Genomic DNA, 27,678 nt, shown 5'->3' on the forward strand with positions numbered 1-27,678 from the left:
GTTGTAACTAAAAAGTCAAAAGAAAATACATGTGAGGAGGATAAATATACCCCATATGGATTATATTTTTTTAAAGAAAATAATTTAAAAATTAAATTAAAATTTATTTTTTCACTTTCGTTAAAGAAAAATGATATATATATAAGTCATTTATATAATAATAGATATATATTCTAAATGACAAAGTTGAAACATCTAAATTCAAATTGCATTAGGATACATTTTTGTTAATCCTTTTTCACATAAAAAATATGATTAATAAGAGAGAAAACACAAGGGTATCAAGTAATAACAAGTAAAGAAAGAAAAGAATGGAAAGAAAAGAGGTTGGTGGGCGATAGCATCGAACCGTTAGAAGCAGAAAGAGCCCTTCCTCTCCTCTCCTCTCCCCTTTTTTACCCCAAAATTAAACGAAACCCAAAAATCCCAAAGTCCCAAGTTAAATCTCTAATGTTTCTGTGATTTTCTCCCCCTTTTAGATCTCTTGTTACTTGCGGTTTATCGAACATACTGCCCAAATATATACCCATAGGTTTTACTCAGATGTTTGGGTTGGAGTTGGACTAAAGGAAGATCAAAGCAAGACATGAATTGGGGTTTTTTTCCTTTTTCTTTACGTTTTGAGGTTGTTTTAGGGTTTTGATATGGCTACTGCAGAAGCTTTATATTTGATTCCTGCTGCTGTTCTGCGTAATCTCTCTGATAAGTTGTACGAGAAGCGCAAAAATGCCGCACTTGAGGTACTTTTATTACTCTTTTCTTTGCTTTTACAGCTTTTTTTGTTTGGATCTTGAGTCCACATATATTTCTCTAGTTGGAAGGGATAGTGAAGCAATTGGCAGTAGCTGGTGATCATGACAAGATCACTGCAGTCATCAATTTGTTGACCAACGAGTATACATATTCCCCGCAGGCTAATCACCGCAAAGTGAGCTTTTTTTTTTCTTCTTTTAATATTTTTTTGGTCAACATTCTATTTTAACTTTCATTTGTTTAAATATTGGTTTAGGGAGGGTTGATAGGATTGGCTGCTGTAACTGTTGGTTTAACTTCAGAAGCAGCTCAACATCTTGAGGTAAGGCATTGCTATGTTCAGTTTTGAGTTTTGAAAATCTTTACTATAGAGGTTAGTAATAGGAAGGTTAGTGGTTCCTCTGTTACTTTGAGGTGTTAGTAGAGAATGATTAATTAATTTGATAACTATCATGTCTAGGTCAGCTTGCTACCACCTAATTCTTTCCTACAAGGTTAAGCAGATGGACATAAATCATTTACTCTGTATTTCCTTGTTGGGATATTCTGGTCTCACATTTCAGCTTCATTGACAGCTAGTCACATCTTTAGGTGCAAAAGAATGATTATTGTGTTTTGTGATTCCCATGTTTTTTTTATACTGGTAACTTTATTGTGATTCCCATATTTATTGGATGTGAACACGTCTTAGCTTCTTAACTAATGTAGAAATTGATAAGTACGTAGAGTAAGCATGTGGATTTGACATTTATATGTATTTTATATTTTGCAACCAAGCATAATCAAGATTGTGCATCAAAAAAGAGAAAGAGGTCAAAAAGTAGTAAGGGAGACAGAAAAAGTTTCAATAAGAAGAAATAATTAATTCTTGATTACGAATTGACCTGATTAAAGACTTTGGTGCTTCATTTAACCCAGCTAGAATTTGTTGTTTCAACTCAATATCACTATTGTTTGTTCCAAACCTTCTCCAGAATGGTAAAAACTACAACTGAATGAAGTGATTTTTTTCTTTTTGCATCTATTCCTTGAATTTTACGGAAACTGTGCTTTAACAATTTGTGCTAGCTTATGATAATTGTATGTTAGCTTTATTGTTTCTGGTGGTCATAAACCAGGAAAAATTGCTTTGTGGAGGGTAAAGAATTCTAGTGCTTAGCTTGTAGATATAGCTTAGGTATTCTTTAGACTTTTATGGAGATATCGTTTGGGTAACTTTCTTCTTTCCCCTTTCAGATATTTAATTTTTATGCATGGAATTTTCTTCATAAATATTTAGTACTACAAAGTATTTTGATGCTTACTTGGCTTACAAACACTTCTACAAAGACATTGCTTTGATGTAGGGGTGGCAAAGCTAGTCCAAACCCATTCAACCTGCCCAACATTTCACGGTTGGGCATGGAATGATTTTTTTTTTGATGGGTTTATTTGGTCAAAACCCATCTTGATCCATAGCAAATGATAGCCCAAACTCAATTCATCAAATGCTCAAACTCAACCAGTGAGATACCCATCTGCAACCGTAAGCTAGACAAAATGAAAATACAAGGTGAAATTTTCAAGTTTTCAACCTATCTCTCAGCTTTGAACTTCTTGTATTTACCTTTTAGGACCATGAAAAACTTGTGTTTGTATATTTATTTTCTAATTAATTTTAAAATTGATAGTCTAATTTTTTTACTTTTATTTTTGAGAAAATTTATGTATATTAACTTGTGAACCCCCAACAAAATTGATTGACGGTTCAATGGTTTTTTTTTTTACTTTTATCCATTCTTGATTTTGGTCCTTTTTATACTTTTCCATTGACCTTATACGTTTTCATCTTTCTTTGTTGAACATTTCTTTCTTTATAATTTTGTCTTACTAAAAATGTACATACGACATACTATCCTTTATGAGATTCAACTTTCTATACTGTTAGGATCCTTGTGAACATTCTAGAATATATGTAAATATATTCAATGACTTAATTTAGTCCTACTGTAATTTGGTATTGATTTCCTTCCCTTTTTAGGACATGTAAACATAGTTATTTAAACCCTAATAGCTTGAGGGAAAAATCAATCAGAATTTTCTCTCAACTCTCTTCTTTCTCACATGGTATCAAAGCGTTCAGTGAGAAAATAAATTAAAAATAAGAAAATAGAATTTTCAAGCACCTTTTCAACACCACCACTGTTTTGAGGTTTCGATACTCTCTAGGGATATTGTGCATATACCAATACCACCAATGAGATCAGGATCCTCATGCAACCTCAACCTGAGAAATTCCACTACTATTGGGTCACTCATGCGCCACCACCAGTTCCAGATCTCCGACGCCATACACCTCACTCGTGCCACTTTCCAGCCATTTTTCAGCAATCTTTTTTCACCCGTGGCTCTTCAAGCTGAGTCTATACATCTTGATTCCATCACTTTTCAACAACTTCCTCTATTTTCAGCAAGAATTTCTAGATTACGCCGTCTGTTCTTCAACTTTTTTCTCAGATCAAAATGAATTTTGTTTTCGACACTTATAGCATTCTTGAAACATCTACATTACCATATATTTGATGTTTGGCTGATTTTTTACTTTGACGCGTTATGTCTCTCAGATTTGATATTTTAGATATTTTTGGTGCTTAACCTATATGGTTTCCGGCAGCCTAAACCATGGTATCTCCCTAGAACCCTTGATAGGTAGTGCAAACTACTTATCTTGGTTTTCTTCTGGTCAAATGTGGTGCAAGAGACAAAGTGTTCAAAGATCACTTAATTAAAAAGACTACAAATATTGATGAAAAGGATAGGAGAGAATGGGAGAAGATTGATGCTCTATTATGTAGTCTATTGATTCGAAATTGATGATGTTGTTTTGTCCTTACCACTTAGTTTGGGAAAAGGCTATGCAAATGTTATATCTTAATTTATAATGTGATTTCTCGGTTGTCTGTCCTTTTAAAAAACAAGATTTGGATTTTTCTTACCTATCTTGGACAAGTTCACGCAAGTTGTCTATGAATTTAATGAACTAAAGCCTGCTACTTCAAGTGTTGATAAAAATTGGAGCAACACTAGAAGATGTTTTAAGTTATTACACTTGCTGGACTTCCATCTGACCTTGACTTAGTGTGTGATCAAATTTTGGCTAACCCATTGTCCCTGCTTCAAATGACCTATTTGTTTGATTATTATGACAGGCTGCACCACCTATGACCTATGTCGTCTAGTCATCCAATCTCATATGCAAACTCTTTATTGTAGCATCTCCAATTGGAAATAGAAATGAAGGCTGCTCTAGGAAACTTGGTCAAGGTGTGGCTATTGTAACAAATTGGGCCATACTCGTGATGTGTGCTACTCTTTAAATGGTAATCAAAGAATGTTCAAGCTCAGACCGAGACCGAATCCATTAATAACCAACCAATAAACTATTCTCCTTAATGAGGTAGAATACAATGACTTTCTTCCATATCAACTATCAAGGGAGTAAGCAGACATCTCCACAATAGCTTCCATGTTTCAGATGGGTAATCATGTTGGTTGTATCTCATAGTCCACCACACTTGGTCCTTAGGTCATAGATTCAGGTGCTTCTGATCATATTTTGGTAACAAATCTTTATTGTCTAATATTACTTATTCTCGATCCCTTCTCATTGTTATGTTATCTAATGGTTCTTAGACCATGACAACTAGAGCTGGTCAAGCCACTTCCTTACCTTCCTTGACTCAATAATTTTTTTTGACCCTGGTTGTCCCTTTAGCCTTCGGTCAATCAGTCGTTTGGTTAGAGCCTTAAATTGTTTCATCATATTCTTTAGTGACTTCTTTGTTATATAATACTTCAACAGGGGAAGGATGATTGGCGAAGGACAAATAGACTTTATTATCTCAATTCTTCCGGCTCCACTGTAGTTTGTTCAGTCTCCAACTCTCCAAATTTAATCCACAGATGATTGGGACACTCTAGTTTATTTAGACTTCAAAAGATGATACCTAGCTCGTCAAAATTATCTAAATTTGACTGTGCGTCGTGTCAATTGGGGAGGCACACCCAAACTACTTATCCATGTGGTCTTAGTAATCATGTAGTCTCTTTTTCATTTAGCTCATTCTGATAATTAAGGTCCTTGTAGAGTTAGTTCAGTTTAGGTTTTAAGTATTTGGTTAGTTTCACTTATGATCACATAAAGTGTACTTCAATTTTCTTAATGAAAGACCATTCTAAATTATTTTCTGTATTATAAACTTTTTTTGTGGAAATACAAAATCAATTTGGTGTTTCTATTTGCACTTTTTGTAGTGATAATGCATAGGAATATTTATCATCTTTTTTTTTTAAATAGGTAATTTTTAGGAATTTTTTTTTTTTTTGATAACCGAGAAATTTGTCTGTGACCCGCCCTTTGGACCAATCGCAGCCTTCTAAACTCGGTGGATAATGGGCCCGCCCCTCTACCCTTCTCCACTTAAATACCGGGCTTCGCTTTGCATGGTGTGGGGCTTGAACCTGCGACCTAAGCCACAAATCCTCCACCTTTTGCCACTTGAGCTAGGCCTTGGGGGCATATTTATCATCTTAATTTCAACAATTTATGTCTTTCCTTGGAATTCTTCATCAAATATCTTGTCCTTGCACCTCACAACAAAATGAGGTTGTGAAGAGAAAATAGGCACATCGTTGGAGACTGCACACACCGTACTCATTGACCAAAAATGTTCCATTGTGCTTTTAGGGGGATGCAGTAGTCGCATCTTGCCATCTAATTAATCATATGCCTTCCGTTTCTATTTAAAATTAGGTCCTACACACTATTTGGTTTAGTTAACTTTGTTCTCTTTCATCATGTCTTTGGAGGAGTACATGCTTTGTCCATATCCTCGCTCTAAGAAAAGACAAATTGGCTCCTCATGCTCTTAAATGTGTCTCTTTTGGTTACTCGAGGGTATAATAAGGATATCAATGCCACTCACTTGACCTTTAGCAATTTCTTATGTCATCTGATGTTACTTTCTTTGAGGTTGATCCTACTTCACAAACTCTTCTCTAGAGCATCTAGACATTTACGAGGTTATACCGATTCTTCCATTTAGAGATTTCTCCATAGTCCATCCCTTCACTCCATCTTCTAGATCTCTATTTGCACCTCCACCAGTTTTTTGAGAAAAGGGTGACTTTGTATTCACAAAAAACACATCCAAGAAATGACGAGGAAGAATCTTACACCCACCAAAAGTATGGGAATTTCTCCAAGTGGACTTCGAGAGTAGAAGAACTTTACAAGTTACCTATGAAGTCAACCAGTGCTACTATATCCCCCCCTCCCCCCCACACACACTCTATCCACTTAAATACCGGGCTTCGCTTTGCATGGTGTGGGGCTTGAACCTGCGACCTAAGCCACAAATCCTCCACCTTTTGCCACTTGAGCTAGGCCTTGGGGGCATATTTATCATCTTAATTTCAACAATTTATGTCTTTCCTTGGAATTCTTCATCAAATATCTTGTCCTTGCACCTCACAACAAAATGAGGTTGTGAAGAGAAAATAGGCACATCGTTGGAGACTGCACACACCGTACTCATTGACCAAAAATGTTCCATTGTGCTTTTAGGGGGATGCAGTAGTCGCATCTTGCCATCTAATTAATCATATGCCTTCCGTTTCTATTTAAAATTAGGTCCTACACACTATTTGGTTTAGTTAACTTTGTTCTCTTTCATCATGTCTTTGGAGGAGTACATGCTTTGTCCATATCCTCGCTCTAAGAAAAGACAAATTGGCTCCTCATGCTCTTAAATGTGTCTCTTTTGGTTACTCGAGGGTATAATAAGGATATCAATGCCACTCACTTGACCTTTAGCAATTTCTTATGTCATCTGATGTTACTTTCTTTGAGGTTGATCCTACTTCACAAACTCTTCTCTAGAGCATCTAGACATTTACGAGGTTATACCGATTCTTCCATTTAGAGATTTCTCCATAGTCCATCCCTTCACTCCATCTTCTAGATCTCTATTTGCACCTCCACCAGTTTTTTGAGAAAAGGGTGACTTTGTATTCACAAAAAACACATCCAAGAAATGACGAGGAAGAATCTTACACCCACCAAAAGTATGGGAATTTCTCCAAGTGGACTTCGAGAGTAGAAGAACTTTACAAGTTACCTATGAAGTCAACCAGTGCTACTATATCCCCCCCTCCCCCCCACACACACTCTAGTTTACACAAAAATAGAGCAAACTAAGACTCTGACTCTATCTTTTAAATGTTGCTACCCTTGCCATCAAAACATTTGTTATTCCCTTCCTTCACCTCCACCACTTCTGACTTATGATCATTGTCTGTGCTCCTTGTTGGGAAATAGACTATTCACGCTCATCGCTAGAGTCCTTGCACGCTATGGACTTGTCTACATAGAAGTTCTCCCATAGCTACTCGAGAAGATATTCATTTACTTGTAACTCTCATCCTATCTTTACTTGCTGAGCTATCATCGTTTGTCATCCGCTCATTCTGCATTATATCATCACACTATGATTTGTTTTCTATCTTGAGACTACAAGTGAATGTCTTTCTTATCTTGGATGGCAACAAGCTATGGTTGAGGAGATGTCTGCCTGACATACTAGTGGTACTAGGGAGCTCATTCCTCTACCTCTAATAAGTTTACAGTTGGTTGTCGTTGGGTGTATACGGGGAAGGTTGGCCCCGATAGATATTGATCGCTTAAAGGAACGGTTAGCCGTTAAGGGTTATACATATATTTTTGTTTAGACTAGGTGATAGTTTCTCTTTTGTGGCTAAGATTGCTTCAATCTGTGTCTTTTTATCTATGACTGTTTTTGGCCATTGGCCTCTCTACTAGTTGGATATTTAAAATTCTTTTTTTCATGAGGATCAAGTGAGACATATCTGAAGCAACCACCTAGTTTTGTTGCTTAGGGGAGCTTAGCAATATGGTGTGCAGACTACAGCAAGCACTTTATGACATGTAGCAGTCTCCTCAAGCATGGTTCGAGAAGTTTAGTGTAGTTATTCAAGATTTTGGCATGGTACGAAGTGAAGCTGATCATTTTGTGTTTATTATCACTCTGCTTTAAATTTGTGCATGTACTTGATGGTTTATGTTGTATACATAGTCATCAAAGGTAATGATGACAAGGAAATTACCAACTTGAAACATCACCTTTTAAACCCTTCCGGTCTAAGGTTCTTTGATTTTCTTTGTGACAGTTATTGAATGTAGTTATTCACGTTCTTCAATACATAAAATTCTGTTTTAGGGAAAGGATTACTTTACAAAGGCTGAGGACCTGAGAAAATTATTGGATATTAGATGCAGACCGGAGGGACCACCCTCTGAAAGATGATCCACTTTTGGATACTGTGTTCTAGTTGAAGGAAATTTGGTGTTTTGGAAAAGTAAGAACAAAGTGTAGTTGCTAGATCTAGTGTAGAAGTAGAGTATCGCGCTATGTGAATGAGGACATGTAAACTCATGGATCAAGCAACTACCAAAGGAGTTGAAATTTAGAGAGATTAATGAAATAGGACTTGTGTGTGATAATGAAGCTGGATTTCACATTGCATCGAATTCGGTATTTTACAAGAGGACCTAACACAGAGATTATTGTCATTTTGCCTGAGAGGAGGTACTCTAAGGAGACATCGTCACACAAGGTTCGTGCAGTCAAAAGATCAACTTGCACACATAATCATCAAGTTCCTAGCTAGTTCCAGAGCAAGTTATATATGCAGCAAACTTGGTACATATTTTGTATGCACCAACTTGAGGGGGAGTACTAGAAACCTTGTGAATATTCTATAATATATATATAAATATATTCGATAGCTTAATTTACTCCTGTTATTTGTATTGATTTCCTTTACTTTTTAGGACATGTAAAAATAGTTATTTAAACCCCAATAGTTTGAAGGAATAATCTAGCAGAGTTCTGCCTCAACTCTATTCTTTTTCACATGTACTATTTAGTAATTGAGGATCGATTGAAAAGCCATTACCAATGTTTCGTATGATGATATGACTTGGTAATTTGATTATTTGTCTATCTTTTCATTGACTAAAATATACAAAAAAAGGAATGTTCAGTTGGACTTCATGCAAGGTTGAAAGTTGACGTTAACATACTGAGTTCGTCTTGACCAAATTTTAGAATCTATCTATCAACAATTCTTTTCTCCATCATTGTCAAAAAAATAATTCATTTTCAATGACAATTCTTTTCTCTGGATATTTTGTGGGGCAGAAACAACCCAAGTCATCCAGTTCAATCTCACTCTCCTCTTGTTTGAGGTCATTTCTGGATAGCACATTAACATGTAGAAGAGCATATATACCAGGTGGTGTAGTTCTGAGTATGTAGATGATCCTATAGCTATTATACATATTCTAGCCTCTTTATAAGATTAAGTAGGATCTAGTTTAGATTTGTTGAGTATACTCAACTGTATGTAGCTCCATGATGTAAATTTGGGATCCCAGCCTGTAGTGCTGAAGATTTATACACAAGACTGTTACCTTTGTAAAAAATAAATATATATATATATATACCCGGTCAATATGATTCACAATCTTGAGGAGTTGGTAGAGATCTTATGTTGCTAGACAAGATCCTTCCCCACTACCTATCTTGTACTTCCTTTAGGTGCTAAATTCAAGTGAACTGAAATTTGGACTATGTCGTTGAGAAGGTTGAAAAGAGATTTTACTACATGACCGTTACAATACCTAAAAATGAGGGTAGACTTACTTTGATGAACAATGACAACCTTTAAGAGGATATTTCTTTGGGAAGACAATAATCAATCACATTAATTTCCTCTAGTGAAATAGATCAAGGTCACTCAACCTAAATCCCAAGGGGGGTTGGGAATTAGAAATCTTAGACTGCATAGTAAAACATGTTGATGAAATGGTTATGGAGATATGGCCAAAATGAAGCAGGGTTCTTGAAGGAGATAGTAGATGGAAAATATGGTACCCTGTCCCTGAGCAATTGGTTTTCAAAGAAGAGTTCAGACACTATATGGAGTTGGCCTCTGGAAGCACATCAGTAGCTACCAGGAGGCCTTCTTTCCGCGTGTATCCTTCGAAATTACCCATTGGTCGAATGAGCAACTGGTGTTCAAAGAAGAGCTCAGACACTCGTGGAGTTGGCCTTTGGAAGAACATCAATAGCTACCAGGAGGCCTTCTTCTCGCATGTATCCTTCAAAATTGTCCATGGGTCTAAGGTTAAATTCGGGAAAGTTAGATGGTTTGGGCAACACTTCTTTACAAGCTTCATATCCAGGACTCTATCAGATTGCCAACAATAAAGACTGCTTTGTTTGTCAATGCAGAGACAACAATGTTTGGAGCTCCTTATTTGGGAGAAACTTGAATGAATGGGAAGTCAATGATCTACTCACCCTAGCAGATTTAGAAGTGAAGGGCTACGCATAGACAAAATGGTTTGGGGAAACTCCAAGGAGGGGCAATATACCGTGAAAGGCAACTAATACCTCATGTGCTCCCAGAATGGATTGCTGGAAAGTTGATAAAGCCATCAAGAGGTTGTGCAGAATGATGCCAGCAATAATTTTTTAGTGTCCGGAGTGAAAGTAATCACAAATGTTTTGATGGGGTCTCTACTTCAAATCACTCTCTAAAAGCTAGTTGTCTACGTAACTTCCTTAGCTAGATTCTTTTGTCTCCCGTAAACAAATATGTTGACACTTTATTGGATTTTGTTAGCTCTTTGATTTTATCTTAGGTTGTAATAGAGCTAACTCTTTTGTATACTTTTGCTAATAACATCCTCATGACGCTCTTTAATGATATTTATCTACTTCATAAAAAAAAAGGTTGAAAATTGACTTTTAAGGATTGTTGGCATTTTTAATGGGAAAAAAATGCTTGAGTTTACGCACCTAAGGGCGTCACCTAGTGGTCACTAAAGTAGGTTGAGAACCATGAGGTCTCAATTTCATAATCCAACGGAGGCAAAAACACTAGATGATTTCTTTCAATTTGGCCAAGCCTTGGTGGATAGAGTTAACCCAATATACATGTGCTGGTGGGAGGTAACTGGTACTTTGTTGAATTAGTCTTGGTGAGCGCAAGCTGGCCCGGTACCACAATTTAAAAAAAATATGTCGAGTTTGCTTTGCTAAGAAGTTTTTCTGAACTTTAGTGGGAAATATTGAGAAAGCTGGGCCTTAATGATCCCCTATGCTGTTTTGCTTAAGTGCAAGGCAAATATTATTAGTGGTCGACGTTCAAGTGTATGCAGCCTTACAAGTAATATATGATGTGAGTCCAGCTATTGTACCCACTAGGGCTTGTTGGATTGATCGTCTAATTTTAATTATTACTTCAACTAATCAGTAAGTAACAAACAATTCTGGGGGTTATGTTTTACTATGCTAAATTTAACTAAGAAATAACTGTAAATGTTTTATCACGCTGACGATTGTTTGATGTAATTCAAATGAGAGAAGTGTCCAGGGATGTGGCAATTTAATAATCTTGTTGAATTATCCAATCATATGCTTAATTATCTTCTTGAGTTACTTGTTGCAGGTTGATATCACTTATTGAGCATCATGTCGATAACTCTAAGACTACTCGATTATTCCTAACACCTATATCCTTATGATCGTCAGTTGATACTGAAGTGCATGTCTATTTCATCTGTACCAACTAAGCTAGGCTAGTGGGTGTATTCCTAGCTACATTAGTGAGTCTATCCCCTTTTTCTATAAGGTTCACGACCAAACTCTTCTTTTTCTTAGTACACTTGCAAATTCTCTCTACTGAGTCCAATTTACGAGCCATAAATAGTATTTGAAAGGTGATCAAGCAATCAAATAATGAAGCTCAAGCAAAAATAAGTAATTTAATAGTAGAAAATCTTCATAAGCATACGATTGTCAAACTACAACCTTCATGTAAACGCCACAACTTTAAAATTAAGGAGTTTAGCCACACATTATTCGATTCCGAAGCAAAGAATTCATGAATAACACGTGTTCAATGAAAGAAACGAAAATAACACAATGAAAACCTACGAAAATATTGTTCTTTTTCCTAATTTGCGTCGTAGGCTTGATAATCCTCAAAATATAGTGTTTGTGATGTATATATAGAGTTCCTAAAAACTCTGGACGAAATACCTTCATTAAAACTTTTAAACACTATTGTCTCTCAGCCTGCCTAGATGAGCGAGGGGCGACAAGACATTTGGCCCATGGATCTTTTTTCTTGTTCCATTGAGCTTCTCAAGTGCTACCGCAACGCGGGCCACATAGCACGGCGCGTTGTGGTGGCTTTAACTATGTTTTCTTTGATTTTTTTTCACTTTAATCACCATACTTGGTCTTGCACCTTCGAAACTCTAATGTATCCGCTTTTGGCTCAAATTCCTTCATTTTTGTCCTACAAATAAAAAACAACCAACATAACCGTATTTCATAAAATCAATGCTCAAAGAGATAATAAAAGCACTAAGTGTGTGGCAAGTGATAGCTAAATATATGAGTTTTTGGCTTTATATCAGTAATTAATCTATCTATTGTGAAGTTGAGCATATTCCATTATGCTTTGTGTTGGTGTTGACTTGCTCCTCAAAGAAAGGATTTGGTAAAGATATGGGCTTGCAGTACCTTTAAGGCTCTGGTATAAGATTGTCTTTTCTTTTATTTCGTGTATTCCTGAGCTTTTATTAATTTATTTTATCTTCTAATTCTATATTCTGTAGTCAGAGAGCTATGCTTTGTGTCTTCTGCTGTAGACTAAGCTATTTCTCTGCCAAGAGTCGAGAGAAGGCTTTGATTTTCGGCATTCTTTGTTGGTAAACTGCAATAGAAAAGTTTCATATTGGTTATGCTTTTGGGGTTTTATAATTCAAATCAACTTTACTCTCTTAATCTTCTTTTTCAACATGATTATTAGATTTGTTGTTGTGATTTGATTGATCTGGAAAGGTTGGTAATTGTGTTACTGGCGCTGTTAAACTTTTTTGTATTATACCAAGTATTCCACAACTTCCTTCTCAATATGCAATTTACACCCTCCGATGTGATGTTTCAGCAAATTGTGCCGCCAGTCTTAAATTCTTTCTCGGATCAAGATAGCAGAGTGCGTTATTATGCATGTGAAGCTCTGTATAATATAGCAAAGGTGAGATATAACTTGTACTCTGCATACTAATTTTTTTGCTTTTTCTTTTTCTTTCTGACTTCAACTGTGCTACTTTTGCAGGTCGTAAGAGGAGATTTCATTGTGTTCTTCAACCAGATCTTTGATGCATTATGTAAGCTTTCAGCAGACTCAGATGCTAATGTGCAAAGTGCTGCTCATCTTTTAGATAGGCTTGTGAAGGTAAAACTAATAGTTCTTCCTGTCATTGGATGTTGTACTACTTGATATTGCAAGACTATAGAGCGAAGGGTTAGTTGAAAGACTAAAAATGAAATATATCCAAGGATAGAGAAATTGGAATGTAATATCAACATGGGATTGAGGGTTTTTGTGGATTGAAGATGAGGACATTAAATGGTTGTGGTTGTTGAGAGTAGTTAGAATAATATAGTTAATTATGGGTAGATTTACTTGGCTTCTTTCTTTTCTCTCATTTACTTATTCTTAGTTATTGTCATTCACATGTGTTGTGTTCGCCTGAAGGACTGGACATTTGTTGACATGGGAGTGCCGGTCTTTTTTCTCCAAAAATGATCATCTGTTTTAATCGAAAGATGTGCACACATTTGATATTTCATCTGATAAATTATTAATAGTTTTGCAACTTTTGTGGGATGCAGGACATTGTCACAGATAGTGATCAATTCAGGTGAGCTGTAATACCACTAATATCTTCAACTGGAATGAATTTACTTTTTTCTGGTTGATGAGTCTTGATGGAAACAGCATTGAATTGATAATTTTGTTTCTTATGCAGCATTGAAGAATTTATTCCATTGTTGAGAGAACGAATGAATGTCCTCAATCCTTATGTTCGCCAATTTCTCGTTGGGTGGATCACAGTTTTAGACAGTGTTCCAGAGATTGATATGCTTGGTTTTCTTCCTGATTTTCTTGATGGTTAGTGCCTGTATATCAAGTGTAAAGAGCCCTGTGCGATTCAATGTCCTTTTTTGCAAATCATTGTGGTCTTACTTTGATTGATCTACTGCAGGATTATTTAATATGCTGAGTGATAATAGCCATGAAATTAGACAACAGGCTGATTCTGCACTCTCTGAGTTTTTACAAGAGATTAAGAATTCTCCAGTAAGATTACTGCTGGCCCATGTAGATTGTTAAACTGTTGTATTTCAAAGGTTTTCTACATAGGAATTTCATAGGAACTACACTACTTTATCCACGTGGATGGATACCCAATGTTGGATGAAAAAAAGAATCAAATGTGTAGTTCTTTATTTTAATAATGGCCTAGTTGAGACTTGAGTGATGATGATGCAAAAAATGTCTACTGTCAAGTGTAGCTTGTGGATATCAATAATCTTTTGGAAGTTGTGCTTGACTTTTGATTTATACATGGTAGGGGTATCTTTTCCTATGGTTTTGTGTCTCCATCCTTTCCAAGTAAGATTTTTTTTTTCCTTCGAAAAATCAGAAATGGAAAATAGAAGTGAACTCTTTTTTGAGTAAATCATAGATATTTTGATAAAAAAGGAAATTATTATCTCTTTTTTCTAGATTAATTTTTAAAGGTAGTACTGCTTTCCAGTCTGTAGATTATGGTCGCATGGCAGAAATACTGGTACAAAGGGCAGGCTCGCAGGATGAATTTACTAGGCTGACTGCTATAACTTGGGTAAGGATCTTGACATGCCTGGATCATCATGCACCTTGCCATTGTTAGCTTCATTTTCTATTGATATGAATTTGATACTTCCCCTAGCTTGGCTTTCTTTGGTATATAATAGTTTATTGTTCGCTACTTGCTTCAATTTGTCATATCCATCCTAATATACTGCTTTGCTCTGCAGATAAATGAGTTTGTGAAACTTGGTGGAGATCAGCTTGTGCCTTATTATGCTGACATTCTGGGAGCAATTTTGCCCTGTATATCTGATAAGGAAGAGAAAATACGAGTTGTAAGCATACTGTCTTATAATTGTTGTACTTTACTCATGCCACCTTTTCTTTTTGATGTTTGTGCTTGTTCTTCCTTCTGTATCTTCATTTTTCTCTTTAACTATTCTCTGCTTTCTCTAATCAGGTTGCTCGTGAAACGAATGAAGAACTTCGAGGAATTGAGGCTGATCCAGCTGAGGGATTCGATGTAGGAGCAATCCTCTCCATTGCTATGAGGTATGAAGTTAAAGAGGGAATATAGTTTTTGATATTTTGAAATAGTTTTCCCTTGATGTTGCATTTACTGTCAAAAATCAAAGAGGTTGTATGGAAGTGGCTTTCATGATGTATGTTATCTAGATTTCTTATAAACTTTGTCATATCGGTTTATCAGGCAGATGTCCAGTGAATGGGAGGCAACACGTATTGAAGCATTGCATTGGATGTCAACCCTGTTAAATAGACATCGCTCGGAGGTAAAACTGAAAGTTTCAATTACATGATCCATTATTTTTTTCTTATTATGATGATTAAAGCTCTGTCATGGTCATGAAGGAGGTTATGTAAGTTGAGTTTTGCTTAATATCTATTATTTACACTACTTTATGCACGTGGATACCTAACGTGAGTAGTCATGGGAATTTCAAAGACTTACTACTAGAAAGCTGCATTACTGATATCTGAAACTTATATTTCTTTCTTTTCTTCAGAACTTTAACTTCCATTGCTGAACATATTCAATATGTTTAGCATGGGCCATTCCTTTATGTTCAGTTGGAGAAAAGCCACTGTACTTGTCTTGCTAGTTATCTCTCTTCTTTCTTCTAGGAGGATGAAGTGCAGGAGAGTGGAAGACTAGATTATGTAGTCATCTTTTACCATTTGATTGTTAGATAAAATTTTTGCTTTTGGTGATCTTGTTATGCAAAAATATTTTCCATGTTTGTTTAAACTTTCAGAAGTAATATGATGTATGTTGTATGTGAACATTTTCTTTGATAATACCCTGATTTTGCAAATATATCGTTTTATCAGTCTATCAACAATTGCTTTCATTCACATTTGCTTACATTGCTGTGGTTCCTGAATGCTTATCAATGTAGGTGTTCATTTTTATTTTTGAGACAGGTCTTAGTTTTTCTTAACGATGTCCTTGAAACTCTTCTAAAGGCGCTATCTGACCCCTCCGATGAGGTACTTCCTACTCCTTTGCTCTGCTTAAGATGATGTAGTTTGCCTAGATGATGTCACTAGGTTCACAATTATGATCAACACAAGTTATATTTCACAGTACTTTTGTGATGGACCTGGCCATGACAACCTTGTGTTTCTTTTCTGATTTTCTTGTCCCTTGGTTGGCTTTTGAAACTCAACTTTTAGCTGTATCTATGGGCTTTCCCTTGGTTTGGTACCCTGATGTAATTTAGTTTAAAAACTTTTGATATTACAAGTGGTTCCTTTCCTTTTTCTTTTTTCTTGGACCTTCGTGATATCAGTGTTATACATAACAGCCAATTAACTTTTTCTACATCATCTCTGATTCTCATGTTTTATGAACTTTTAAAACACCAGCATCATTTGGTATTGCTTCAAGCCTTGCAAATATTTTCTGTTTTGTGCAATAAATCAAAAGCCTGCTGATTGTCTTCCTATACTTCAACTTTTCTACTATGTAACGTTTGGCTGTTACTTTTTAGTTTATTGCTATGAATATCTTCCTATCTGATGAAGGAATGCAAGTTGAACTCATTCTTGATCTGGTTAATCCTTCGTAGTTTTAAGTTTAGTGAACTACATATTCTGATAATTGCCCATCTCTCATATTTCATCTTAATCCAGATTAGCCCCTACTTTTAAGAAAGTTAAAGATAAAGACCATTGTATTACTGGTTTTGATCCATGGTCAACCTCCTTTAGTCGGAAGGGGCTTTATTTGCAAGGGAGTGGAGAAATGAGGGTGGGTTTTTCTGTTATGATTGATGTTGCTGGGAAAATTTTTAGGTGCTTAAATTATAAAGATAACATGCTTGATTGAATCTTCACATCTGCTATTTTGTGGGTTGCAGTTGTATAAAGAATTTCCCACTTATATTGTTGATTCTTTTTCAGGTAGTTCTTTTGGTGCTCAAGGTGCATGCATGTATAGCTGAAGACCCTCAACACTTCCGCCAGCTTGTTGTGTTCCTGGTTCACAACTTTCAGCTTGATCACTCACTCCTGGAAAAGTAAATGTTTTTCTTCTGTTCATTTTTGGGTGCTGCGATATTTGTGTCTTTTCATTGTTGAGGTCCTTTTCTGTTGAGATCTTACCTTTAATTTTCCTCTCAGACGTGGAGCTTTGATAATTCGTCGGCTGTGTGTCCTTCTAGATGCTGAAAGAGTTTATCGTGAACTGTCTACCATACTTGAAGGGGAATCAGATTTGGATTTTGCATCTATCATGGTTCAGGTTTCACTTCTGACATATTATTTAGCAGTAGACTTATCTTGATTCTGACAAATGGGGTGAAATAGTTAGTGACAGTTATTATGATTTGTTAAGTATAACTTATTGGAGAAACTTATTAAAAAACATATTAGAGAACTTAGAAATATGACGCTCTCCTAGGGTCGGTTTCACATCTCCAATGCTCAAAGAAAAGGCTGAGCATCTGCTTATTTCTATTTCAGGCCTTAAACTTGATTTTGCTTACTGCATCTGAGTTGTCTGACCTTCGAGATCTTCTTAAACAATCTCTGGTCAAAGCTGATGGGAAGAACTTATTTCTTTCCTTGTATGCATCATGGTGCCATTCTCCAATGGCAATAATCAGCCTCTGCCTATTAGCTCAGGTAAGCTAGAACTCTTTTTGAGATAGTAACTCTTTTCTCTTTTGAGATAACAGGTAAGCTAGAACTTTCACTTGTCTTTCTCAAGCCTTTTCACCTCTTTCTCTTTTTGAACTGAACAAATCTTCGTCCTTATTTCTGTTTGGGATTTCCCTACAGGCTTATCAACATGCAAGTTCGGTTATCCATCTGTTGGTTGAAGAAGACATCAATGTGAAGTTCTTAGTCCAACTGGATAAGTTGATCCACCTTCTGGAAACTCCGACCTTTGCTTACCTTAGGCTGCAGGTATTTTGGTTTTGTCCTTTTATCAAGTTATTAATCCTTGAAATTTGGGTTGTTTTTTTTTTGGGTAGATAATTTAATTTATATTGAGGAAAGCTTCCCATATACAAGAGATATATCAAAAAGTAAGAATTTACACCAAAAACATGATTCTCTGCAAAAGATACCCAGTCATCTATACAAATAGGTATCTCAAGGGTGCACCAAAAAGCAATCAAAGGCAATAGGTTACTCCTCATATGCACAAATCAGTTTCAATTTCCTTATATGCTCTCCTATTGCTTGCCCTCCATACGACCCACATAAGAGCTAGTGGTACAACCTCCCATGCCTTTTGTCTTCTTATCCTACTTTTACCAGCTCAGCTGTGCCACACATCTAACAGTACCTGACCACTCTCCACGGACCTGTTGCCACCTTAAAATGCACTAAATGATCAATTTCTTCATCTGAGCATTTACGCATATTGCACCTACTAACACAAGTAATTCTCTTCCTCAAATTCTCAGCTATCTGAATCGCTCCCTTCACTGCAAACCAAGAAACTTTTATGGGTGCCTTGGGAATCCAAACGATTAAGTGTGGAAATGTGTCTCCTCTCTCACCTCCAAGAATCCTGAGTAGAGGTTGATATGGTCTGCTTGTAACTTTGGAATTCCCCCTTCTCCCAGTCTTCTATGTTTGTTCATTATGCTTTTGGCAGAAACTTTTTTTTTTTGTGAACTTGAAAAATCATTATTGATGAAGGGAGTGTTTCCTTCTCCTTCTCTTTAAGTTGTATGTTCCTTCTTTTATCCCAATTTAATCTGTAGAGACAAGCTATTTCAGCTAAAAAATGAGATGTCAATGATGAAAACTGCTGAATGCGAAGCAACAAGGGAACATTTCTTGTCGTTGCTTTTTAGAATTAAGCTGCATTGTGTTAATTTTTTATTCCTAGATGCTTTGAATGCTATAAAGTTCATGTTATTGCATCAATATATTTTCTTGCTCTTAGAAGCACATTTCTTGGCTCTGGTGTGTTTGATGGAGCATGCCAAAGGACCAAAAAGCTTCTGGTCTACATTTCACAAGTAAACAAGCATGAAACAACTTGGAGGGAAGAAGATTGTATTATTATCGACATATCTTCTTCACAAAACAATTTTATACCAACATCTCACCACGAAAAGGTTGATATAGGGTGTCATCGCAATTCTGGACAAGTGCATCACCAGCTGCCTTACACCTATCATCGAGTGGACCGTCTTAACATTTCTACACAAGTACCCATAAACATGTAATCATGATACGCGAAGTTTATCAATTTCAAGACTGAAATCATATGGCATATTGGCCTAATCGTGAATGTGGAACCATAAAGTGAAACATCAAAGGTTTCAAAACAGTTATTATATAACCATAATACTGTCAAAAGACACATGCACATGTCTAGACTAAGCACAGGGACATTAGGGATGGCAATGGGGCAGTGCGGATGCGGGGCGGGGTGGGTTGCGGGTATATGTGATTTTATGTGGGTTGAAACTTAATTTTAACTTTTTACATTAATAAGAGTGATAGAACATTATTTATTAAGACAACTTCTTTAAAGCTACTAAAATATTCAAGATATTAAATGAAAATGGTTCAACAAAAAATAATATAATTTCTTACATGTTTCCCAATTGACCTCTAAAAAATATATTTTGAAGTCATTATCCTATTAAATTAATACAACTTAATATTTTTATGAATTTTATTTTTAGTATCAAACTTAACTAGAAAAAAATATTAAAAAAGTTATGCGGGGCTGGTTCATGCGGGGCCAGACTATGCTGAACGCGTTGAAAACGCACCGCCCCATTGCCATCCCTAAGGGACATCTCCCAGCTATGCAAAATAATAAATTATAATGACCCTGGCAATGATAATCGGGCTCAGCGAAAGCTGACAAGGGAGGAATTGATAAAATATCGGATGCACGAAAGATAAAGAGAAACTCTAAAATCTAAGAACAAGGAAGTAAGGATAGGAGATAGACACAAACAATGAAGTAACTGTCAACAATAGCTATATTAAAGCTAAAACATCCAATTAAGAATCCAAACAAGCACCAAATCTATAAAGACCCATACAAGAGAAACGAATTCCTCAAGCACGAAATCTATCACTAGATAACCCTCATGAGGAAAGATCTTCAAGCAAGCAGTCTCTTCAATATTCAATAGCAACAAAGGCCATAGCCTACGCTCACAAGAGTTTCACTCAATAATTCAACATAGCCTCAAAATAATCTTATAATAATCTAAGTCTAAACGAGTTATTCTCCACTATTTATAGTCTAGCTAATTCTTACAAAAATACTTTTAATGAAATAAGGGCCTTCCTAGTCAAGAAACTTGCATTTCTAGAATAGCTAGTTTACATTCATAGCCTCTTTCTCCCTGCTCCGAGTGGTCTTCCATGTGGAGCCTTGTACTTCCACTTTAGTATGTTTGTGATCCTCAAGGCTTCATTCCAAGTTCCCTCCAAGCCCCCAACATAGCGACTTGATTGAACTCCTTAGCTTGCCATGGCATGCGCGCATCAGGAATCAGCAGTGATCTCCAGATTGATGGTTGGTGTGTGCAAATGAAGTGTGGACCTAATTTGAGCTGTGCCTTCTATATTCCATAGTGTCAGATGAAATAAGTCATACATAATTTTTGTGTGGTTGGATGTACTGATTGTGCTCAACTTATTGATTACATCACTACATTTGAGGGACATAGTTATTTACTTTTTTCTTGCAGCTTCTTGAACCTGGAAGATACATATGGTTGTTAAAAGCTTTGTATGGTCTGCTGATGCTGCTACCGCAGGTATGTTGTGAATTGATTCTCCACTGACTTTGAATTGAAGGTCATTGCACCAAATATATTCTCATTTTTTGTAAGATTTTACTGCTTTAAAAGAGGTGTAAAAGAGGTAGAGAACTTCTAGGAAAAAAAATGGTTCTCCACAAGGAGATCCAATCATCTCTGCTAATATCTCATAGGTGCTCCTAAAATGTACAAGAACTTTAAAGTTTCTTTAATCTGTACCAAGGTAATTCACCCCTTTCAAAAGATCGTGATTTCTTCCTCTCCATATGAGTCACAAAATTGTGGAGGCTCATTTCCGTCTTGCTCATTTTCCTCCTAAATGGGCAACTTTGCAGCAGCTCTCAATCAAGGTCCTAAAACTTCTAGGCCATATTTTATAGCATGTGTTCCATCTGACGGAAAAGTAATAAGTGGTTCACATCCTTCCCTGCCCTTAAACTTGAGCTGACATGAATTTTCTCCCCCTATGTTCTATTGATGTGAGACGTCGTTTGTTTTTATTAAGATTAAGACGTCTAATCCTAATACACATCTGGAACTTGAGCTGACATGAATTTCTTCCCCTAAGTTTTATCAATGTAAGTTCCCATTTCTTTTTATTAATATTATGACGTCTAATCTGAATATATATTTGAATAATAAGATGTAGTATTAAGATTTGATTACAAAATGATTAAGAGTATTTGTTTTCTTAACATTTGAATGTATAAACTTGTCTTTATTTAATTATTATATGAAATACTCCTATGTTTCATGTATGTGTCTTAATTTGATTGGCCATTGAGTTTAAGAAAGGTAAGGAAAACTTATGAATCTTGTGGTACTAAACTAAATATATGTGTAATGTACCAAAATATCTTTAAATCTTGTGGTCTTAAATAAGCCATGTGGATGTTAGATTTAAAAAGCTACTCCCTCCGTTTCAAAAAGAATGACCTAGTTTGACATGGAACGGAGTTTAAGAAAAGAAAGAAGATTTTTTAATCTTGTGGTTCTAAATTGAAGTTATGTCAAATGTACCAATATGCTCTTTAATCTTGTGGCCTTAAACATGCCACGTGGAAAGTTGAAGTTAAAGTGTTGCCAAAAAAGAAACGGGGTCATTCTTTTTTAAACAGACTAAAAAGAAAACTAGGTCATTCTTTTTGAAACGGAGGGAGTATTAAATATAGAAAGTGACATTATTTTTTAAACAAACTAAAAGAGAAAGTAAGACTTAAATTGAATAAGAGGGAATATATAATTCATATAAAATACTACTCCCTCCGTTTCGATTTGTTTGTCTTACTTTCCTTTTTAGTCCGTTTGAAAATAAATGTCTCTTTCCTTTCTTGGTAACTCTTTAATTCTAACTATGTTTAAGACCACAAGATTAAAGGGCGTTTTGGTACATTCTTACATATCTTCAGTTGTAGACCACATAATTCAAGTCTTCTTTACTACACCCAAGGGTGTGGCCTAGTGGTCAATGAAGTGGTAGAACCCTGAGGTTTCACATTCAATTCTCAGCGGAGACAAAAAACACTAGGTGATTCTTTTCATTTGTCGTAGCCTTGGTGGACATAGATACTTGGTACATGTTATCGGTGGGAGGTGGCAGGTATCCCATGGAATTAGTTGAGGTGTGGCCAGGACACCACGATCATCAAAAAAATATAAATTTTCCTTAAATTTCGTGCCAAGTCAAAGCCAAACATTTCCCTATGACTTTGACACGTTTCTAGCGTCGACCTTAAATGCTCCCCTCTTGGACTTTCCGTTTTGGCCCAACTGTAGAACCCAAGACATTGCCCAATGACTTTGGCACGTTTGTTTAACTTTTCAACACTATTAAGTGTTCTTTTTGCCTCTTCCGTTCATATCTCCTTGTATAGCATCAGTTGTCTACCTGACAGCTGGCTTCGATAGTGTCTTCTTAGACTTCTGGTGAGCAAGAGATTCAATTTAGTCTCTTAACTCCCTTTGAAGCTTCCATCATTCCCATTCGTGAACGATTTCTCCACATGGAGCAGGGACCTATGTTTTGTCATCAGCTATGTCCCTGCATTTAGGCGCTTCTATAGCCATTGTACTACCATTTCTGGTGAGTTCTGATCAAGTTTCCCAAGTAGGGAAGTTTTAAGGCATTTCTCCGGGTTCTTAATTTCACAATTAGAAATAGAGAAAATTAACTCTTTAAGTTTAATTCAATTCACATGACATTATCGTGACATCACTGGCTAGGCTGTTACCTTTTTAGATGTCTTCAGTGACATCTCATAAGAATTCAAAACAGAGCTCTTTGAATTCTTTAGGTTCTCGGGTTGATTCACAGAAATGAACAAGTAGGTTTTTGACTGTTGTTTGAGGTTCTAGATAGAAGGAACAGCTCTCTTTCCAAAAGTTAATGCAGCTTCTAATATTCTTGAGGGAGGTTTATTAAGATTGCATCAATACTCTCATCTGGTATGTGCGTTTAAGAGTTTCAATGTATCATCTTTTGTTACGCAAGTTTAGTTTCTTGAGTCTAATTTAATACAGTGCCAAAAGTTGATCATATGGTCGCATGAGTAGTCCTATTAGCTGTTCTTTGTAAAAAGAATTGAGTAATTCAGTCAGCTGTTGTTCTTATTCTTGGAATTAGTGTCACAGGTATTGTCCATTTTATACTGCTTAATTTGGATGTTTAGTCGTACAGACAGCACTAACAAAGAGTTCATCTGAATATTCATTTTTCCTGGTCATCACGTTATCTACTCTTATTAGAAGTGGATACTCCCTTCGTTTCAATTTATATGAACCTATTTCTTTTAATTTAATCCATTTAAAAAAGAATGATTCCGTTTTAAATTGGAAACAATTTAATGGAACTTCCCATATCAACCTTTGTGAGAAGCTCCATACAAAATAGCATGTTTGAAACCACAAGTCTCAAAAGTCTTTATTGTCACACAAATGTTGGCCTGGGGCCACAAGTTCAATAGTTTTCCTTGACTGTGCCAGTCAATAGGCTCACATAAATTGAAATGTCGCTCTTTTTGCTTTCATATCAATTTAGGGGTGTGCATTTGATTTTTTGGTTCGGTTTTGTATTATTAGGTTTTGGTTTTTCGATTTTTGATTTTAAAAAAGTGTAGCCCAATCCAAACCTAAATAAATTTGGTTTGGTTTAGTTTAGTTATTCGGTTATGTCATTAATTAGCAACATAATCAAAGTTTAATTTGCAATTTGAAAAAAAATATTAAAAATAAGCAAATGATATTGAATGTTTTAAATGTACTTACTTTCTAATATAAATCACTAGTAAAACTCACAACACAATACTTGAAAGTATATCAATTATAGATATCCAAACATAAAATATAAACTAAGGGTCTGTTTGAAAAGTCACTTGTAATTGGAATTGGTGTAATTACTAGGGTAGTAATTACCAGCCTAGTAATTGCATAGCCTGGTAATTTCACTGACCTGTTTGTTTTCCACTGTGTAATTACACATCAATTGTTCATATGCACAATTGGAATCATAAGATAATATTAAATTTTAAAAATAAAATTTATATGCAAAGCGAAGCCTGGTATTTAAGTGGAGAAGGGTAGAGGGGCGGGCCCATTATCCACCGAGTTTAGAAGGCTGTGATTGGTCCAAAGGGCGGGTCACAGACGGATTTCTCGGTTATCAAAAAAAAAATATTTAAGATATATATTGTCTTTTGAAAATATATTAATTAATAAACATATGTTCTTAACTAATATTATGAAAAAATATTAATTGATTTATACTTTTCAAATTAGTATGTTTCAATTGAATTAATCATAAATACTAAAAGTACAAGATTTTTATGAATATCATGAAATGCATGTTTGATAAAAAAATTAACATTATAAATAAAATGTCATAAATTCTTAAAATATTTGACCAAAAAAAATCTATCAAGTCTAACTAAAAAATAAATGACTTGCAATGTGAAGTCTCTAATCAATACTACTAAAACAAATGAAATTGAAAACATAACATAAGTTCTAAATTCAAAACAAAAAAATTTAACATAATACTCTTATGTCAAATTTCAACATAACATACATAAATATGATTCAAAAGAAAAGAAAAATATAAGTCTATAACCTTGGTTAACAATGAAATCTTCTTTAATTTAAAAATTAAAATACTAACAAAATTATACTAATGAAAAAAAAATATGACATAAAAAATAGATAGTACGAATAATTGCATGGAATCACATGAAGTAAATGTTGAGAATGAGAAAGAAATGAAATGAAATATAAATAATAAAAAATAAACTTTTAGAAATTTTTAGAATAATAAAAATAAGAATAGAATTTAAAATAATAGAAATAAAAAACAAATTAAAATGAAAAAAATATAAATATAAATAAAAAGAAGAAATTTAAAAATAATCAGCTTGTAATTACACTATAATTACCAGCAATTCACAGCCCCTCCCTGAGAATTGGAGACTGTAATTACTTCCTGCCAATTACCTACTAACCAAGTAATTACATGGCCAACCAAACATGCCAGACAATTTAATTACATTCAATTACACTAAATCCAATTAGCAGGTGGCTTTCCAAACAGGCCCTAAATCATAATGAAAGGGGAATAACTAAAAATGGACAAAATTGGTTAACTCAAAGATTTCAGTTTTTATTTTTCTAAATCCAAAACCAAACAAAGTAAATTGTAAATTATTAATCCAAAACCAAACCAAAAATTCGAAAAATCAATCCAAATTAGAATTCGGTTCGATTTGGTTTGATTTATAGGTTTACTCCGAATAGTGCACACCCCTATGTATAATCATTGATGCTTTAGTCTAAAAATGTTATCGTTGATGCTTAGCTGACATGTCGTATGTGTGTGTGGCTGCGCTGGCAAATGTCAAAATCTTCATCCCTATACTGCAATTATATGTGTGTGTTTGCTAATTTAAAACATCTTTTAATCAATTGGTGCAGCAAAGTGCAGCCTTTAAGATTCTCCGAACTCGTTTGAAAACTGTGCCTTCCTACTCCTTCAAGGAAGAGAGTATTAGGAGAATTTCATCTGGGATTCCGTATTCTCAATTTAATTATGGTGGAGGAGGAGGGTCACAAACACTTGAGGAGGGAGACCTGAATGAAAATCCAAATTCGCTCGACATGCATAATGGGATAAACTTTGCCTCAAAGCTGCAGCAGTTTCAGCAAATTCAGAAGCAACATCATTTGCATTCAAAGTCACAGACTCAATCACGTTTTGTTTCTACTTCATCTGCGAAGGTGTTGCTCTGCTTACTCAATTTACTGATAATGTTTGACGTATTCACTGCTACTTTGATATTGAACTTGTATAATTAAAGCTTTATTCAGAGGGGAATTAAAAATTTTGAGATAACTGATTTTGCTCAAGCTAGAAAAATAAATTTGATATGGGGAAGGGCGGGCTGACGGGATGTACAACCTGTGCATGTACTGCTGCTATTCATTCTCTAACCTCATCTATATTCAGGATATACAAATAGCAGAAGAACCAAAGCGATCTGCGGACTTGAATAGGCCCCCTTCAAGATCGTCTCATAGAGGCTTGGGACAGATGTAACTCTGACTGTGCTGATTATATGGGTTATCATAGTATTCTTGTAAGTTGTAAATTATCCTAGTAGCTTGTGAGGGAAGAGGAGGGAGGAGGGGGTATTAATTCATATATATCCTAGCAATTTCTTTTTTTCTTTTCAAAGGATATTTAGGGGAACATTGTCTATGTGGTTTTATTATTTTTGTTGTATACCATATGGGCAAAACATGTAGGTTTGTAGGATTATATATATACGTTGTATATGAACAGTTAGTTTTATTCATACTACTTCTGCTATTATGGTTTAAATATAAATATTTTATTATTCATCATTAGAGGTGGATCCACGTGTATCCTTGAGGGTGCACGTGCACCCGTTAACTTTGAAAAATTATGTATATATATATACACACCCTAAAATAGACATATTTTACTGGGCACCCAAATGCACAAAATCCAGTTGGGTTAGCTGGTTTAGACGATGTACTTCATTTGAGGACGGGACTGGGCTCAAATCCCATTTGCTTATTTTCTTGTTTTTTTTTTTCGTTTTTAGTTGTGAAGTTTAAAAATATCGAATAAAATAGGGGGATGGATAGTTTCGAACTTGCGACCCATGGTGCAAAGTGAAATTTAAAACCACCACTCCACAAAACAAACTTTATCTACTAGAGTCATTTAATTTATTTATACATGAATATCGTAGTTTTGTATTTTTATGTTTAATAAAATTATCATATAAACCAATATTGGGTACATATTTAACTAACGTGCATTACTGTTGGTTGTATACCTGTTATCTTCAAATCTTGGGTTCGCCTCTGTTCATCATGGTTAACAGTTCCTTTTTGGGATAGGCTTGGGGCTGCAGATATCGGTAATAGATTATTGGTTTAACGATTTTGGTAACTGTTTGGGTTTTTTCCCTGGTTAGTAGTTCTATAATGGTTTGGGGTTTTTTTTCTTAATGAGCTACCTGATAACCCAATATTTAATTAACAAATTACAATAATCCCTTTTGATGTATAAAGTTTCACTTTGGGTTAAGTTTCATTCTTTTACTTCTCATAGTCTCAAACTCTTAGGGGTTGTTTGGTAACTGGATAAAGCTACTCCCTTCGTCTAAAAATAGTTGTCAACTATATTATTTTGGAATGTCTAACAATACTTATCCACTTTATGATATCAATAGATAATTTTACACTTAGTTTCTAATTTACCGTTATCATTAATTATAGTCATTTCTTTATTACATTTTGTAATCATTTAAAATTTATTTAAATATAAATTTATTAAAATGATTCGGATTAT

The 27,678-nt window shown here is 35.2% G+C and overlaps 1 protein-coding gene across 1 annotated transcript; it reads left to right on the forward strand.

The window, feature by feature from the left end:
- Positions 1-256: 256 nt before the first annotated feature.
- On the forward strand, positions 257-26,664 carry LOC102606383 (protein VAC14 homolog). Its single transcript, XM_006343117.1, has 20 exons — positions 257-740; positions 815-928; positions 1,010-1,075; positions 12,841-12,930; positions 13,012-13,131; positions 13,572-13,600; positions 13,709-13,851; positions 13,946-14,040; positions 14,501-14,587; positions 14,763-14,870; positions 14,996-15,087; positions 15,245-15,326; positions 15,979-16,044; positions 16,960-17,075; positions 17,179-17,299; positions 17,521-17,682; positions 17,839-17,967; positions 20,739-20,807; positions 25,770-26,072; positions 26,302-26,664. Exons 1-20 carry the CDS (start codon positions 645-647, stop codon positions 26,389-26,391), a joined length of 2,178 nt encoding a protein of 725 aa, XP_006343179.1. The 5' UTR covers positions 257-644; the 3' UTR covers positions 26,392-26,664.
- The last annotated feature ends 1,014 nt before the right edge of the window (positions 26,665-27,678 follow it).

The sequence above is a fragment of the Solanum tuberosum genome, unplaced genomic scaffold, assembly GCF_000226075.1.
Source record: "Solanum tuberosum cultivar DM 1-3 516 R44 unplaced genomic scaffold, SolTub_3.0 scf00042, whole genome shotgun sequence".
NCBI classification, from domain to species: domain Eukaryota; kingdom Viridiplantae; phylum Streptophyta; class Magnoliopsida; order Solanales; family Solanaceae; genus Solanum; species Solanum tuberosum.

Excerpts from the sequence above, each read along its gene's own strand:
- LOC102606383 (XM_006343117.1), top strand. The coding sequence starts at position 645 with ATGGCTACTGCAGAAGCTTTATATTTGATTCCTGCTGCTGTTCTGCGT. Across the intron at positions 17,300-17,520 it reads TTGCATCTATCATGGTTCAG|GCCTTAAACTTGATTTTGCT; the intron begins GTTTCACTTCTG and ends TTTCTATTTCAG. Across the intron at positions 17,968-20,738 it reads TTGCTTACCTTAGGCTGCAG|CTTCTTGAACCTGGAAGATA; the intron begins GTATTTTGGTTT and ends TTTTTCTTGCAG.